We start from the raw sequence: 16,246 nt of genomic DNA, 5'->3' as shown, positions 1-16,246 counted from the left end.
GAGAGAGAGAGCGTGAGAGCGTAGGAGAGAGCGCGAGAGCGTAAGAGAGTGAGAGCACGAGAGCGTAAGAGAGTGAGAGCGCGAGAGCGTAAGAGAGTGAAAGCGCGAGAGCGTAAGAGAGAGAGCGCGAGAACGTAAGAGAGCACGAGAGCGTGAGAGAGAGAGCGCGAGAGCGTAAGAGAGAGAGCGCGAGAGCGTAAGAGAGAGAGAGAGCGTAAGAGAGAGAGCGTGTGTGGAGAAAGAGAGAGCGCGTGTGGAGAGAGAGAGAGAGCACGTGGGGGAGAGAGCGAGCGCGGGGGAGAGAGCGAGCGCGGGGGAGAGAGCGAGCGCGGGGGAGAGAGCGAGCGCGGGGGAGAGAGCGAGCGCGGGGGAGAGAGCGAGCGCGGGGGAGAGAGCGAGCGCGGGGGAGAGAGCGAGCGCGGGGGAGAGAGCGAGCGCGGGGGAGAGAGCGAGCGCGGGGGAGAGAGCGAGCGCGGGGGAGAGAGCGAGCGCGGGGGGAGAGCGAGCGCGGGGGGAGAGCGAGCGCGGGGGGAGAGCGAGCGCGCGGTAGTAAGAGAGCGCACGGTAGTGAGAGAGCGCACGGTAGTGAGAGAGCGCGCGGTAGTGAGAGAGCGCGCGGTAGTGAGAGAGCGCGCGGTAGTGAGAGAAGCAGAGAGGGAGTGAGTGAGTGAGGCAAGAAGTGTGAGTGAGTGAGTGAGGCAGGGATCGAGTAAGGCAGGGAGGGAATGAGTGAGTGAGGGAGGGAGGGAGGGAGGCAGGGAGGGAATGAGTGAATGAAGCAGGGAGGGAACGAGTGAAGCAGGAGGGAATGAGTGAGTGAGGCAGGGAGTGAGTGTGTGACAGGGAGGGATTGAGGCAAGGAGGGAGTGAGTGACAGGGAGGGAGTGAGGCCCGGAGGGAGTGAGGCCCGGAGGGAGTGAGGCCCGGAGGGAGTGAGGCCCGGAGGGAGTGAGGCAGGGAGGGAGTGTGAGGCCCGGAGGGAGTGAGTGACCGGGAGGGAGTGAGGCCCGGAGGGAGTGAGTGACAGGGAGGGAGTGAGGCAGGGAGGGAGTGAGGTAGGGGGGGAGTGAGGCAGGGAGGGAGTGAGGCCCGGAGGGAGTGAGGCCCGGAGGGAGTGAGGCCGGAGGGAGTGAGGCAGGGAGGGAGTGAGGCAGGGAGGGAGTGAGGCAGGGAGGGAGTGAGGCAGGGAGGGAGTGTGAGGCCCGGAGGGAGTGAGTGACAGGGAGGGAGTGAGAGGCAGGGAGGGAGTGAGAGGCAGGGAGGGAGGGAGGCAGGGAGGGAGTGTGAGGCAGGGAGGGAGCGAGGCAGGGAGGGAGTGTGAGGGAGGGAGGGAGGGAGTGAGTGTGAGGCAGGGAGGGAGTGTGAGGCAGGGAGGGAGGGAGTGAGGCAGGGAGGGAGTGTGAGGCAGGGAGGGAGTGAGGCAGGGAGGGAGTGAGTGTGAGGCAGGGAGGGAGTGAGTGTGAGGCAGGGAGTGAGTGTGAGGCAGGGAGGGAGTGAGGCAGGGAGGGAGGGAGTGAGGCAGGGAGGGAGGGAGTGAGGCAGGGAGGGAGTGAGACAGGGAGGGAGTGTGAGGCAGGGAGGGAGTGAGGCAGGGAGGGAGTGAGGCAGGGAGGGAGTGAGGCAGGGAGGGAGTGAGGCAGGGAGGGAGTGAGGCAGGGAGGGAGTGTGAGGCAGGGAGGGAGTGAGGCAGGGAGGGAGTGAGGCAGGGAGGGAGTGAGGCAGGGAGGGAGTGAGGCAGGGAGGGAGTGAGAGGCAGGGAGGGAGTGGGAGGCAGGGAGTGAGTGAGAGGCAGGGAGGGAGTGAGAGTCAGGGAGGGAGTGTGAGGCAGGGAGGGAGTGTGAGGCAGGGAGGGAGTGTGAGGCAGGGAGGGAGTGAGTGACAGGGAGGGAGTGAGGCCCGGAGGGAGTGAGTGACAGGGAGGGAGTGAGTGACAGGGAGGGAGTGAGAGGTAGGGAGGGAGTGAGAGGTAGGGGGGGAGTGAGGCCCGGAGGGAGTGAGGCCCGGAGGGAGTGAGGCCGGAGGGAGTGAGGCAGGGAGGGAGTGAGGCAGGGAGGGAGTGAGGCAGGGAGGGAGTGTGAGGCCCGGAGGGAGTGAGTGACAGGGAGGGAGTGAGTGACAGGGAGGGAGTGAGAGGCAGGGAGGGAGTGAGAGGCAGGGAGGGAGTGAGAGGCAGGGAGGGAGTGAGAGGCAGGGAGGGAGTGAGAGGCAGGGAGGGAGGGTGAGGCAGGGAGGGAGTGTGAGGCAGGGAGGGAGTGAGGCAGGGAGGGGGGAGTGAGGCAGGGAGGGAGTGAGGCAGGGAGGGAGGGAGTGAGGCAGGGAGGGAGTGAGGCAGGGAGGGAGTGTGAGGCAGGGAGGGAGTGAGGCAGGGAGGGAGTGAGGCAGGGAGGGAGTGTGAGGCAGGGAGGGAGTGAGGCAGGGAGGGAGTGAGGCAGGGAGGGAGGCAGGGAGGGAGTGAGAGGCAGGGAGGGAGTGTGAGGCAGGGAGTGAGTGAGAGTCAGGGAGGGAGTGAGAGTCAGGGAGGGAGTGTGAGGCAGGGAGGGAGTGTGAGGCAGGGAGGGAGTGTGAGGCAGGGAGGGAGTGTGAGGCAGGGAGGGAGTGTGAGGCAGGGAGGGAGTGAGTGAGAGGCAGGGAGGGAGTGTGAGGCAGGGAGGGAGTGTAAGGCAGGGAGGGAGTGAGGCAGGGAGGGAGTGTGAGGGAGGGAGTGAGTGAGAGGCAGGGAGGGAGTGAGGCAGGGAGGGAGTGTGAGGGAGGGAGGGAGGGAGTGTGAGGCAGGGAGGGAGTGAGGCAGGGAGGGAGTGAGGCAGGGAGGGAGTGTGAGACAGGGAGGGAGTGTGAGACAGGGAGGGAGTGTGAGGCAGGGAGGGAGTGTGAGGCAGGGAGGGAGTGTGAGGCAGGGAGGGAGTGTGAGGCAGGGAGGGAGTGTGAGGCAGGGAGGGAGTGTGAGGCAGGGAGGGAGTGTGAGGCAGGGAGGGAGTGAGGCAGGGAGGGAGTGAGGCAGGGAGGGAGTGAGGGAGGAAGTGAGAGGCAGGGAGGGAGTGAGGCAGGGAGGGAGTGAGGCAGGGAGGGAGTGAGGCAGGGAGGGAGTGAGGCAGGGAGGGAGTGTGAGACAGGGAGGGAGTATGAGACAGGGAGGGAGTGTGAGGCAGGGAGGGAGTGTGAGGCAGGGAGGGAGTGTGAGGCAGGGAGGGAGTGTGAGGCAGGGAGGGAGTGTGAGGCAGGGAGGGAGTGTGAGGCAGGGAGGGAGTGAGGCAGGGAGGGAGTGAGGGAGGAAGTGAGAGGCATGGAGGGAGTGAGGCAGGGAGGGAGTGTGAGGCAGGGAGGGAGGGAGTGAGAGGCAGGGAGGGAGTGAGGCAGGGAGGGAGTGTGAGGCAGGGAGGGAGGGAGTGAGTGAGAGGCAGGGAGTGAGTGAGAGGCAGGGAGGGAGTGAGGCAGGGAGGGAGTGTGAGGGAGGGAGGGAGGGAGGGAGTGTGAGGCAGGGAGGGAGTGAGGCAGGGAGGGAGGGAGGGAGTGAGGCAGGGAGGGAGGGAGGGAGTGAGGCAGGGAGAGAGTGAGAGGCAGGGAGGGAGTGTGAGGCAGGGAGAGAGTGAGAGGCAGGGAGGGAGTGTGAGGCAGGGAGGGAGTGTGAGGCAGGGAGGGAGTGTGAGGCAGGGAGGGAGTGTGAGGCAGGGAGGGAGTGTGAGGCAGGGAGGGAGTGAGGCAGGGAGGGAGGGAGGGAGTGAGGCAGGGAGGGAGGGAGGGAGTGAGGCAAGGAGGGAGTGAGGCAGGGAGGGAGTGTGAGACAGGGAGGGAGTGAGGCAGGGAGGGAGTGTGAGGCAGGGAGGGAGTGTGAGGCAGGGAGGGAGTGTGAGGCAGGGAGGGAGTGAGGCAGGGAGGGAGTGTGAGGCAGGGAGGGAGTGTGAGGCAGGGAGGGAGTGTGAGGCAGGGAGGGAGTGTGAGGCAGGGAGGGAGTGAGGCAGGGAGGGAGTGAGGGAGGAAGTGAGAGGCAGGGAGGGAGTGAGGCAGGGAGGGAGTGTGAGGCAGGGAGGGAGTGTGAGGCAGGGAGGGAGGGAGTGAGTGAGAGGCAGGGAGGGAGTGTGAGGCAGGGAGGGAGTGTGAGGCAGGGAGGGAGTGTGAGGCAGGGAGGGAGTGTGAGGCAGGGAGGGAGGGAGGCAGGGAGGGAGTGTGAGGCAGGGAGGGAGTGTGAGGCAGGGAGGGAGTGTGAGGCAGGGAGGGAGGGAGGCAGGGAGTGTGAGGCAGGGAGGGAGTGAGTGAGAGGCAGGGAGGGAGTGTGAGGCAGGGAGGGAGTGAGGCATGGAGGGATTGAGGCAGGGAGGGAGTGAGGCAGGGAGGGAGTGTGAGGCAGGGAGGGAGTGTGAGGCAGGGAGGGAGTGTGAGGCAGGGAGGGAGTGTGAGGCAGGGAGGGAGTGTGAGGCAGGGAGGGAGTGTGAGGCAGGGAGGGAGTGTGAGGCAGGGAGGGAGGGAGGGAGTGTGAGGGAGGGAGGGAGTGAGTGAGAGGCAGGGAGGGAGTGAGAGGGAGGGAGGGAGTGAGAGGCAGGGAGGGAGTGTGAGGGAGGGAGGGAGTGAGTGAGAGGCAGGGAGGGAGTGAGAGGCAGGGAGGGAGTGTGGCAGGGAGGGAGTGTGAGGCAGGGAGGGAGTGTGAGGCAGGGAGGGAGTGTGAGGCAGGGAGGGTGTGTGAGGCAGGGAGGGAGTGTGAGGGAGGGAGTGAGAGGCAGGGAGGGAATGTGAGGGAGGGAGGGAGTGAGAGGCAGGGAGGGAGTGAGGCAGGGAGGGAGTGTGAGGCAGGGAGGGAGTGTGAGGCAGGCAGGGAGTGTGAGGCAGGCAGGGAGTGTGAGGCAGGCAGGGAGTGTGAGGCAGGCAGGGAGTGTGAGGCAGGCAGGGAGGGAGTGAGAGGCAGGGAGGGAGTGAGGCAGGGAGGGAGTGAAGCAGGGAGGGAGTGAAGCAGGGAGGGAGTGTGGGGGAGGGAGGGAGGGAGTGAGAGGCAGGGAGGGAATGAGGCAGGGAGGGAGTGTGAGGCAGGGAGGGAGTGAGAGGCAGGGAGGGAGTGTGAGGCAGGGAGGGAGTGTGAGGCAGGGAGGGAGTGTGAGGCAGGCAGGGAGGGAGTGAGAGGCAGGGAGGGAGTGAGAGGCAGGGAGGGAGTGAGGCAGGGAGGGAGTGAGGCAGGGAGGGAGTGTGGGGGAGGGAGGGAGGGAGTGAGAGGCAGGGAGGGAATGAGGCAGGGAGGGAGTGTGAGGCAGGGAGGGAGTGAGAGGCAGGGAGGGAGTGTGAGGCAGGGAGGGAGTGTGAGGCAGGGAGGGAGTAAGGCAGGGAGGGAGTGAGGCAAGGAGGGAGTGAGGCAGGGAGGGAGTGAGGCAAGGAGGGAGTGAGGCAGGGAGGGAGTGAGGCAGGGAGGGAGTGAGGCAGGGAGGGAGTGAGGCAGGGAGGGAGTGTGAGGGAGGGAAGAAGGGAGGAGAAGGAATGAGGGAATTTGGGGAACAAAATATGAGGGAGGGTGAGAGAGAGAGAGAAGGAAAAAAGTCGGGAAAGAAAAAGGAAGAAAGAAGTTAGTGGGCAAAGGGCAACGAGAAACAAATGGGGGGCAAAGGTCACAGAGACAGAAGGGAGAAAAAAAGGAAAAATGAACAACTTGCAGCATCGATACTCGGTCCACAACCCACGGAAACACCAAAATTACCCCAGCTATCACTTACGGCCAGAAACAACAGCCTTACAAATCCCCAAACCCTCCTCCAACTACGTGCCAACATTCACCTCATTCTGCAGAACGTCCCCAGGCCCGACCATCGCTCCCCTCGTGCTCCGATCTCCAAGGAGAGTGTCTAATGGTGGAGTTAAATCTCACCTCGTGCTCCGATCTCCGAGGTCAGAGTCTAACGATGGAGTTAAATCTCACCTCGTGCTCCGATCTCCGAGGTCAGAGTCTAACGGTGGAGTTAAATCTCACCTCGTGCTCCGATCTCTGAGGTCAGAGTCTAACGATGGAGTTAAATCTCACCTTGTGCTCCGACCTTCGAGGAGAGTGTCTAATGGTGGAGTTAAATCTCACCTCGTGCTCCGATCTCCGAGGTCAGAGTCTAACGGTGGAGTTAAATCTCACCTCGTGCTCCGATCTCCGAGGAGTGTGTCTAACGATGGAGTTAAATCTCACCTCGTGCTCCGATCTCCGAGGTCAGAGTCTAACGGTGGAGTTAAATCTCACCTTGTGCTCCGATCTCCGAGGAGTGTGTCTAACGATGGAGTTAAATCTCACCTCGTGCTCCGACCTTCGAGGAGAGTGTCTAATGGTGGAGTTAAATCTCACCTCGTGCTCCGATCTCCGAGGAGAGTGTCTAACGATGGAGTTAAATCTCACCTCGTTCTCCGATCTCCGAGGTCAGAGTCTAACGGTGGAGTTAAATCTCACCTTGTGCTCCGATCTCCGAGGAGTGTGTCTAACGATGGAGTTAAATCTCACCTCGTGCTCCGACCTTCGAGGAGAGTGTCTAATGGTGGAGTTAAATCTCACCTCGTGCTCCGATCTCCGAGGTCAGAGTCTAACGATGGAGTTAAATCTCACCTTGTGCTCCGATCTCCGAGGAGTGTGTCTAACGATGGAGTTAAATCTCACCTCGTGCTCCGACCTTCGAGGAGAGTGTCTAATGGTGGAGTTAAATCTCACCTCGTGCTCCGATCTCCGAGGTCAGAGTCTAACGATGGAGTTATATCTCACCTCGTGCTCCGACCTTCGAGGAGAGTGTCTAATGGTGGAGTTAAATCTCACCTCGTGCTCCGATCTCCGAGGTCAGAGTCTAACGATGGAGTTATATCTCACCTCGTGCTCCGACCTTCGAGGAGAGTGTCTAATGGTGGAGTTAAATCTCACCTCGTGCTCCGATCTCCGAGGAGAGTGTCTAACGATGGAGTTATATCTCACCTCGTTCTCCGATCTCCGAGGAGAGAGTCTAACGATGGAGTTATATCTCACCTCGTTCTCCGATCTTAAAAGACAGAGTCTAACGATGGAGTTAAATCTCACCTCGTGCTCCAATCTCCGAGGTCAGAGTCTATCGATGGAGTTAAATCTCACCTCGTGCTCCGATCTCCGAGGTCAGAGTCTAACGATGGAGTTAAATCTCACCTCATGCTCCGATCTCCGAGGTCAGAGTCTAACAATGGAGTCAAATTTCACCTCATGCTCCGATCTACAAGGAGAGAGTCTATCGATGGATTTAAATCTCATCTCATGCTCCAATCTTCAAAGACAGACTCTAACGATGGAGTTAAATCTCACCTCATGCTCCGATCTCCGAGGTCAGAGTCTAACGATGGAGTTAAATCTCACCTTGTGCTCCGATCTCCGAGGTCAGAGTCTAACGATGGAGTTAAATCTCACCTCGTGCTCCGAACTCCGAGGTCGGTCTAACGGTGGAGTTAAATCTCACCTTGTGCTCCGATCTCCGAGGACAGAGTCTAACGGTGGAGTTAAATCTCACCTCGTGCTCCGATCTCCAAGGACAGAGTCTAACGATGGAGTTAAATCTCACCTCGTGCTCCGATCTCCGAGGACAGAGGGAATCCAGCTCGTCGAAAAAAATGACACAAGGTGCAGAGTTCCTTGCTCGCTGGAAAACCTGTCGCACTGCCCGCTCACTCTCACCCACGTACTGCAGTTAAAACAAACAGCAACATCATTGGAAAAGATGCAGACAGAACATTCACAACACTCTGGGTATGGAGAAATTATTTCTCCTGTAAACACAGAGACCAGAATTTGGATAACAACATCTCTGGGGTCCACATTCCCCAGTTTTTCCCACAGGTAGGAATCGTCAGTGCCAAAGCACAACCTGCTTCAGTCTGGTCATGGGTTCAAGTCCCACTCGAGAGACTTGAGCACAAATTCCAGCTGACATTCCAGTGCAGTACCGAGGGAGTGATGCACTGTCCAAGGTGCTGAGCAGGTAGGGAACAACAAGCTCTGATCAAGGGAGCCTCATGTTATGGGACATGGTTTGGATACTCTGCAAATCCACTGACCAACTATATTCCTGTGACTCACCATGTTTAACAGCTCAGGGCCTTTCACCGAGATGAAATTCAGTCCAGACTCATTCGCGACAGCCTGAAGACAAAATTATTAAACAAGCAATCAATCGTAGGAACAGAAGAACAAGAGTAGGCCATTCAGCCCATCGAACCTTCTCTGCCATTCAATACAACCATGGATGATCATCCACTTCAATGCCTTTTTCCCACACTATCCCCAGATCCCTTTGTGTCATCGGTATTTAGAAATCTGTCACTCTCTGCTTTAAACATACTGTGACTGAGCTACCACAGCCCTCTCGGATAGAGAATTCCAAAGATTCACAACCACCCGAGTACAAAAATCTCTCCTCATCTCAGTCCTAAGTGGCTTCCCCCTTATTTTGAAATTGTCCCCCCCCTGGTTCTAGACTCCCCAACCAGGGAAACATCTTACCTGCAGCTACCCTGTCTATTCCTTTAAGTATTGTGTAGATTTCAATGAGATCACCTCTCATTCTTCGAAACTCTAGTGAATACAGGCCCAGTTTCCCCAGTCTCTCTTCAAAGGACAGTTGCGCTATCTGGGGAACAAGTCTGGTGAACCTTCATTGCACTCCCTCAATGGCAATAATAAATTCCGAAGGTAAGAGGACCAAAACGGCACACTTTACTCCAGGTGCAGTCTAACCAAGGTTCTGTACAATTGAATCAAGACTTCACTACTCCCGTACTCAAATCCTCTTGCGATAAAGGCTACCATACCATTAGCCTTCCGAACTGCTTGCTGCACCTGCATGTTAGCTTTCAATGATTTATTGATGAGGACACTCAGGTCCCTTTGTACATCTATACTTTCTAATCTCTTACAATTTAAGAAATACCCTGTACATCTGTTCCTCCTACCAAAGTGGGTAACCTCACATTTTTCCACATTCTATTCTGTCTGCCATGTTCTTGACCACTCACTAAGTCAGTCCAAATCCCCTTGAAGCTGCTCTGCAACTTGATCACAACACACATTCCCAGCAGCTTTGTCTCATCCGCAAACTTGGAAATCTTTCATTTGGTTCCCATATCCAAATCATTGATATATATTGTGAATAACTGGTGCTCAAGTACTGGTCCCTGTGGTACCCCACTGGTCACAGCCTGCCAATGCGAGAATGACCTGTTTATCTCAAGTTAAAGGTCATCCAAGGGCACTGGCCCATCAAAATTCTCCTGAGAGTGTTTGCCCAGTGCTAAAATTATTTGACATTCCTTGTCCAGTGAGTGCATTGTCCCAGCAAAGTGTGGAAAATTGCAAGGTTATCCACTTTGGTAGGAGGAACAGATCTGCAATGTATTTCTTAAATGGTGAGATATTAGAAAGTGTAGATGTGCAAAAAGACCTGGATGTCCTCGTCAATAAGTCATTGAAAGCTAACATGCAGGTGTAGCAAGCAACTAGGAAGGCTAATGGTGTGTTAGGCTTTATCACAAGAGGATTAAGTACAGGAGTAGCAAGGTTCCTCGTCCAGTGAGTGCACTGTCCAAGCACTGGTCACACACACACACACAGGATGTCCCTGTCCAGTAAGTGCACTGTCCCAGCACTGACCACACACACTGAACATTCCTTGCCCAGCGAGTGTACTGTCCCAGCACTGGATGTTCCTTGTCCAGTGGATGCAGTGTTCCAGCACTGAGCACACACACTGGATGTTCCTTGTCCACTGGATGCAGTGTCCCAGCACTGAGGGCATACACTGGATGCTCCTTGTCCACTGGATGCAGTGTCCCAACACTGAGCACACACACTGGATGTTCCTTGTCCAGTGGATGCAGTGTTCCAGCACTGAGCACACACACTGGATATTCCTTATCCAGCAAGTGCACTGCCCCAGAAAAATGTGAGGTTATCCACTTTGGCAGGAGGAACAGATATGCAGGGTATTTCTTAAATAGTGAGAGATTAGAAAGTGTAGATGTACAAAGAGACCTGGATATCCTCGTCAAAAAGTCACTGAAGGCAAACATGCAGGTGCGGCAAGGCAATTAGGAAGGCTAATGGTATGTTAGTCTTTATCACAAGAGGATTTGAGTACAGGAATAACGAAGTTCCTTGTCCAGTGAGTGCACTGTCCAAGCACTGGCCACACACACACTGGACATCCCTGTCCAGTGGATGAAAAGTGTCCCAGCACTGACCATACACACTGGATGTCCCTGTCCAGTGGATGAAAAGTGTCCCAACACTGACCACACACACTGGAGGTCCTTGTCCTGTGGATGAAAAGTATCCCAACACTGATCACATACACTGGACGTCCCTGTCCAGTGGATGAAAAGTGTCCCAGCACTGACCACACACACACACTGGACATCCCTGTCCAGTGGATGCAGTGTCCCAGCACTGACCAGACATGCTGGACGTCCCTGTCCAGTGGATGCCATGTCCCAGCAGTGACCACACACACTGGAGGTCCCTGTCCAGTGGATGCAGTGTCCAGCACTGACCACACACACTGGACGTCCCTGTCCAGTGGATGCAGTGTCCCAGCACACAGCAAAAATCCTTACCAAAGCTGTCAGTAAAGGCAAAATACTGCGGATGCTGGAAATCTGAAACAAAAACAAAACATGCTAGAAAACTCAGCAGGTCTGACAGCATCTGTGGAGAGAGAAACAGAGTTAATGTTTCGAATCCACATGACTCTTCTTCAGATCTAAAGGGAGGTAGAGATGTGGTGAAATATATACTGTTTAAGTGGAGTGGAACCGGTGAAGTTGGATCGAGGGCCAGAGTGATAGGTGGAGGCAAAGGAGAGATTGCAAAAGGTACCATAAACAAAAGTTCAAAGAGTTGTTATTTCATTATTATTTTTAAAATTTATTTCCATTTTCATTCATTGTTTTATCCCCAGCTTTTAACCTATTTTTGACCTTTCTTCCCCCACCCCACCCCCACTACAGCCATCAGTCATTTTCCAGATTGTTTACCCTGGTCCGGCCATCATCACATTTTGCTTTCTTAATGTCACCATTAGCACCTCCTTTAGCCAGTACAACCACCATTAACAACTCTTTGACCTTTTGTTTATGACATCTTTTGCAATCTCTCCTTTGCCTCCATCTATCACTGGCCCCCTATCCAGCTTCACCAGTTCCACCCCTCCTAATATGTATATATTTCACCACATCTCTACCTCCCTTTAGATCTTTAGAGTCATACGGACTCAAAATGCAATCTCTGTCTTTCTCTCCACAGATGCTGTCAGACCTGAGTTTTTCCACCATTTTTGTTTTCGCTTCATATTTACTAATACTTTTGCCCTCTTCCTGCCTGCCTGTTTTGCCCTCTCCCTGCCTGTTTTGCCCTCTCCCTGCCTGCTTTGCCCCCTCCCTGCCTGCTTTTGCCCCCTCCCTGCCCGCTTTTACCCCCTCCCTGCCCGCTTTTACCCCCTCCCTGCCCGCTTTTGCCCCCTCCCTGCCTGCTATGCCCTCTTTTTTCCCCCCAATTCTCTGCACAAGACTTCCTAATAAAAACCTGAGGAAGCAATCTGAATGGGGCAAGGAGCTGGAAATGGAAAGCACTCGGGTCGAGGAAATTTCATAGGCAAACCACCCAAATGGCTGCCTGACCAATGGTGAGAGGAAGAGCAGCAACATCAAAGGAACAGGAGGCCATTCAACCCATTGAACCGGTTCCACCATTCAAATGAGATCATGGTTGATCACGCCCTAACTCCCTATTCCAACTCTGGCCCACATCCCTTAATACCTCTGATGAATAAAAATACACTTTCTCAGGTTTAAGATTAACATTTGATCCTGCATTAATTGCAATTTGCAGAGGAGTGTTCCAAACTTCTACCATCTTTTGAGGAAGTAAGGGTAAACCTGTATAAAACACTGGTTTAGCTTGAACTGGAGTATTGCATCTGCTCCTGACCTTTAGGGAGGATGTGACGGCTTTAAGAGAGGACGTAGAAAAAATTTACGAGAATGGTTCCAAGGATAAGGGACATGATCAGGTGGATAGTTTGGAGAAACTGGGGTTGTTCTCCTCAGAAGCCTGAGTGTGTTCAAAATCCTGAGGGGTCTAGATAGAGAGAAACTGTTCCCAAAGGTGGAAGGATTGAGAACCAGAGGATATACCAATATAAGATGACTGGCAAAGAACCAACAATGGCTTAAAGATTATTTATTTTTACACAGTAAGTAATTAGGATCTGGAATGTACTGCGTGAGTGTGGTGGAGGTGGGTTCACTCATAGACTCAGACGTTTACAGCACAGGAGACCATTCAGCCCATCATGTCTGCACCGGTCAACAAGGATCTGATGACACTAATCCCATTTTCCAGCGCTTGGCCCATAGCCCTGGAGGCTATGGCAATGCAAGTGAATATCTAAATACTTCTTAAATGTTACAAGTGTTTCTGACCCAACCACCCTTTCAGGCAATGAGTTCCAGACTCTCACCATCCTCTGGGTGAAAATATTTCTCAAATCCCCTTAAGCTTCTATCTCTTAAATTAAATCTATACCCCCTGGTTATTGACAACCCTACTAATGGAAAAAGTGTCTTCCTATCCACCCTACTGCGGCCCTCAATCTGAAACACCTCTGTCACGTCCCCTCTCAACTTTCGCTGCTCCAAGGAAAACAACCCCAGCCTATCCAATCTTTCCCCATAGCTCAGGCCCTCCAGCCCAGGCAGCATCCTGGTAAATCTGCTCTGCACCCTCTCCAGTGCAATCACATTCTTCCGAAAATGTGGCGTCCAGAACTGCACACAGTGCTCCAGTTGTGGCCTCACCAGTATTTTATACAGGTCCAGCATAACATCCCTGCTACTGTATTCTATGCCTCGGCTAATAAAGGCAAGTATCCCATATGCCTTCTTAACCAACTTATCTACCTGCCCTGCTACCCTCAGGGATCTGTGGATATGTGCACCAAGGTCCCTCTGAGCTTCAGTACTTTGCAGGGTTCTACCATTCATAGTGTAATCCCTCTCCTTGTTAGCCCTCCCCAAGTGCATTACCTCTCTCTTTTTCAGGTTGAATTCCATTTGCCACTGCTCCGTCCACCTGACCAGTCTATTGATGTCCTCCTGCAGTTTACGGCTATCCTCCTCACTATTTACCACCCTCCCAATTTTCATGTCATCTGCGAACTTCTTGATCATACCCCCTACATTTAAGCGCAAATCATTTATGTAAACCACAAACAGCAAGGGCCCCAGCACCGAGCCCTGTGGAACCCCACTGGAAACAGGCTTCCAGTCACAGAAACATTCCTCTACCATCACCCTCTGCTCCCTGCCTCTCAGACAATGCTGGATCCAATGTGCCACTTTGCCTCGGCCAGTCTGCCATGAGCGACCTTATGAAAAGCCTTGCTAGTGTCCTTGTCGACTGCATCAAATGCATTAACCTCAACAACACTCCTGGTTACCTCCTCAAAAAATTCAATCAAATTTGTCCAAGGCCATGCTAACGATCCCTGATTAATCCGTGTCTCTCCAAGTGCAGATATATTCTGTTCCTCAGAATTCTTTCCCATAACTTCCCCATCACTGAGGTTGGACTGACTGGCCTGTAATTTCCTGGTCTATCCCTTCCTCCCTTTTTTAATAATGAGATAACATTAGTTCCACCAGTGGCCAGAGAGAATTTGAAAATTACTGCCAGGGCCCCTAATATCTCTTCCCTTGCCTCCCTCAACAGCCTGAGATACATCTCAGCCTGACCTGCCAGTTTTCAGGCCACTAGACCCGCTTGTGTTAATTTAATTAATTCTGTTAATTTCCTCTAATATTTCACAGTCCACCACCCTGATGTCTTTACCTGCGTCGTCCTTTTCCATTGTGAAGACTGACACAAAGTATTCATTGAGCACTGTACCCACGTCTTCCGGGTCTGTCCACACACAGATAACCTCTATGGTCCCTAATTGGCCCTATTGTTTCCCGAGTTATTCTCTTGTTTTTTTATACATTTAAAAAAGTCCCTTTGGGTTCTCCTTTATTCCACCCACCAATATTTTCTCATGCACTCTCTTAGATTTCCTCATTTCCTTTTTTAAGCTCCCCTCTGCACTTTTTATACTCCTCTAAGGTATCTGCAACAAGTTTCTCTTTTTTTTCTTTATCTTAACCTTTATGTCCTTTGACATCCAGGGTTCTCTGGACTTGGTTCCTCCCTTTGTCTTTACGGGAACATATTTGTCCTGTACTCTCGTTATTTCCTCCTTGAATGCCTCCCACTGCTCTGATACAATTTTATCTGCAAGTAGCTACTCCCAGTCCACTTGGGCCAAATCGTATCTCATCTTAGTAAATTTCACCTTTTCCCAGTTTAGAACTTTTATTCCCAGCCCAACCTTGTCCTTTTCCATAACTATCCGACATCTAACTGAGTTATGGTCACTATCTCTAAAATGCTCCCCTACTGATACGCCTTCCACCTACCCTGGCTCATTTCCGAATATTAGTTCCAGAAATGCCCCCTCCCTTGTTGGGCTTTCTACATACTGGCTAAAAAAGTTCTCTTGATGCAATTTAAGAATTTTTCTCCCTCCCTACCTTGCAAACTAAAACTATCCCAGGTAATATTTGGGTAATTAAAATCCCCTAATATTACTGCCTTATTATTCTTACACTTCTCTGAAATTTGATTACATATTTGATCCCCAATCTCTCCCTGACTGTTTGGGGCCTATAGCACACATACAACAGTGTGTTTTCCCCTTTTGTGTTTTTTACTTCTGCCCATTTGGCCTTCCAAAAAGATATCTCTCCTCGCTGCTGGAATTGATTCCTTGATCAATGTTGCTACACCCCCTCCTCTTCTATCCCCTTCTCTATCTTGTCTCAATTCCCTATAACCAGCAATGTTGAGCTGCCAATCCCGTCCTTTTAGTCAAGTCTTGACAGTTAAAATATCACACTCCCACATGCCTATCTGTGTCCTTAGCTCATCTGTCTTATTCCTCAGGCTCCATGCATTAAAATATATTCCATTTAGCCTTACTAAACTCACTTCTTTCTTATCTAGCCGATGTTTCCTCTGCCTTCCAGACTCATTTACTAGTGTTTTAACTTCTAATTTCATCTCAGCTTCTCTCCCCTCTGATCTGCTTTTCAGGATCCCATCCCCCTGCCAATTTAGTTTAAATCCACCCCAACAGCATTAACAAGCCTCCCCGCGAGGATGTTGGTCCTGTTCCTGTTCAGGTTTAACCCGTCCGCCCTGTACAGGTCCCAGCTCCCCCAGAGATGGTCCCAATGCCCCTTTGCTTGTGTAAGCCCTCTGTCTTGCACAATCTCTCCAGCCACGCATTCATCTGCTCTATCCTCTGTTCCAATGCTCACTAATGTGTGGCACCAGGAATAATCCGGAGATTACTATTTTTGAAGTCCTGCTTTTCAATTTCCTACCTCACTCCCTAAAGTCTGTTTGCAGCACCTCACTCCTCTTTCTTCCTATGTCATTGGTCCCAACATGGACCACAACCTCTGACTGTTCACCCTCCCCATTCAGAATTCCCTGCAGCTGTTCCATGACATCCTTGACACTGGCTCCCAGGAGGCAACATACCATCCTGGAGTCATGTCTACGGCCACAGAAGCGCCTGTCTACTCCCCTCACTAACGAAACCCCTACCACTATTGCTCTTCCACACTTTCCTCCCCTCTGTGCAGCTGGACCACTCACAATGTCATGGCCTTGGCTCTGATGGGCCTCCACAGAGGGACCGTCACTCTCACTGTTTTCCAAAGCCGATAAACGGTTTACAGGTGAGATGCACTCGGGGGATTCCCAACTACCTGCCTAGCCCCCTTCTTCAGTCTGGCGGTGACCTGTTCCCTCTCTGCTTGCACTTCCTGAAACTGCGGGGTGACCACATCCTGAAACATGCTATCCACCAACCACTCAGCCTCGTGATGCACCGTAGTGACCCCAGCTTACGCTCAAGCTCCAAACGCAGAGCTCGAGTTGCTCCTGTCGGGGGCACCTCCTGCACACATGGTCATCCAGAACGCCAGGAGTGTCTGGGATTTCCCACATGGCACAGGATGTGTAAATCACAGGACTGAGCCCTCCAGACATATCTTTTATTATTCATTCATGGGATCTGAGCTTCACCGGCTGGGCCAGCATTTATTATCCATCCCTAGTTGCCCTTGAGAAGGTGGTGGTGAGCTGCCTTCTTGAACCGCTGCAGTCCATGTGGTGTAGGTGCACCCACAG

At 53.5% G+C, this 16,246-nt stretch overlaps 1 protein-coding gene across 1 annotated transcript in view; it reads right to left on the bottom strand.

Moving 5' to 3' along the window:
• nvl (nuclear VCP like) overlaps window positions 1-16,246 on the bottom strand; it is a 287,895-nt gene that overhangs the window by 32,007 nt on the left and 239,642 nt on the right. Inside the window, exons 16-17 of the mRNA XM_041188172.1 lie at window positions 8,036-8,098; window positions 7,521-7,640 (exon numbers count right to left, since the gene is read on the bottom strand). Coding sequence (XP_041044106.1) covers window positions 7,521-7,640; window positions 8,036-8,098 — 183 coding nt within the window. The remainder of the gene's footprint in view (window positions 1-7,520; window positions 7,641-8,035; window positions 8,099-16,246) is intronic.

Source organism: Carcharodon carcharias, chromosome 5, assembly GCF_017639515.1.
Source record: "Carcharodon carcharias isolate sCarCar2 chromosome 5, sCarCar2.pri, whole genome shotgun sequence".
In the NCBI taxonomy this organism is placed as follows: domain Eukaryota; kingdom Metazoa; phylum Chordata; class Chondrichthyes; order Lamniformes; family Lamnidae; genus Carcharodon; species Carcharodon carcharias.
Note: the sequence above shows the minus strand (reverse complement) of the source record. Positions and strands in the feature narration are given on the sequence as shown.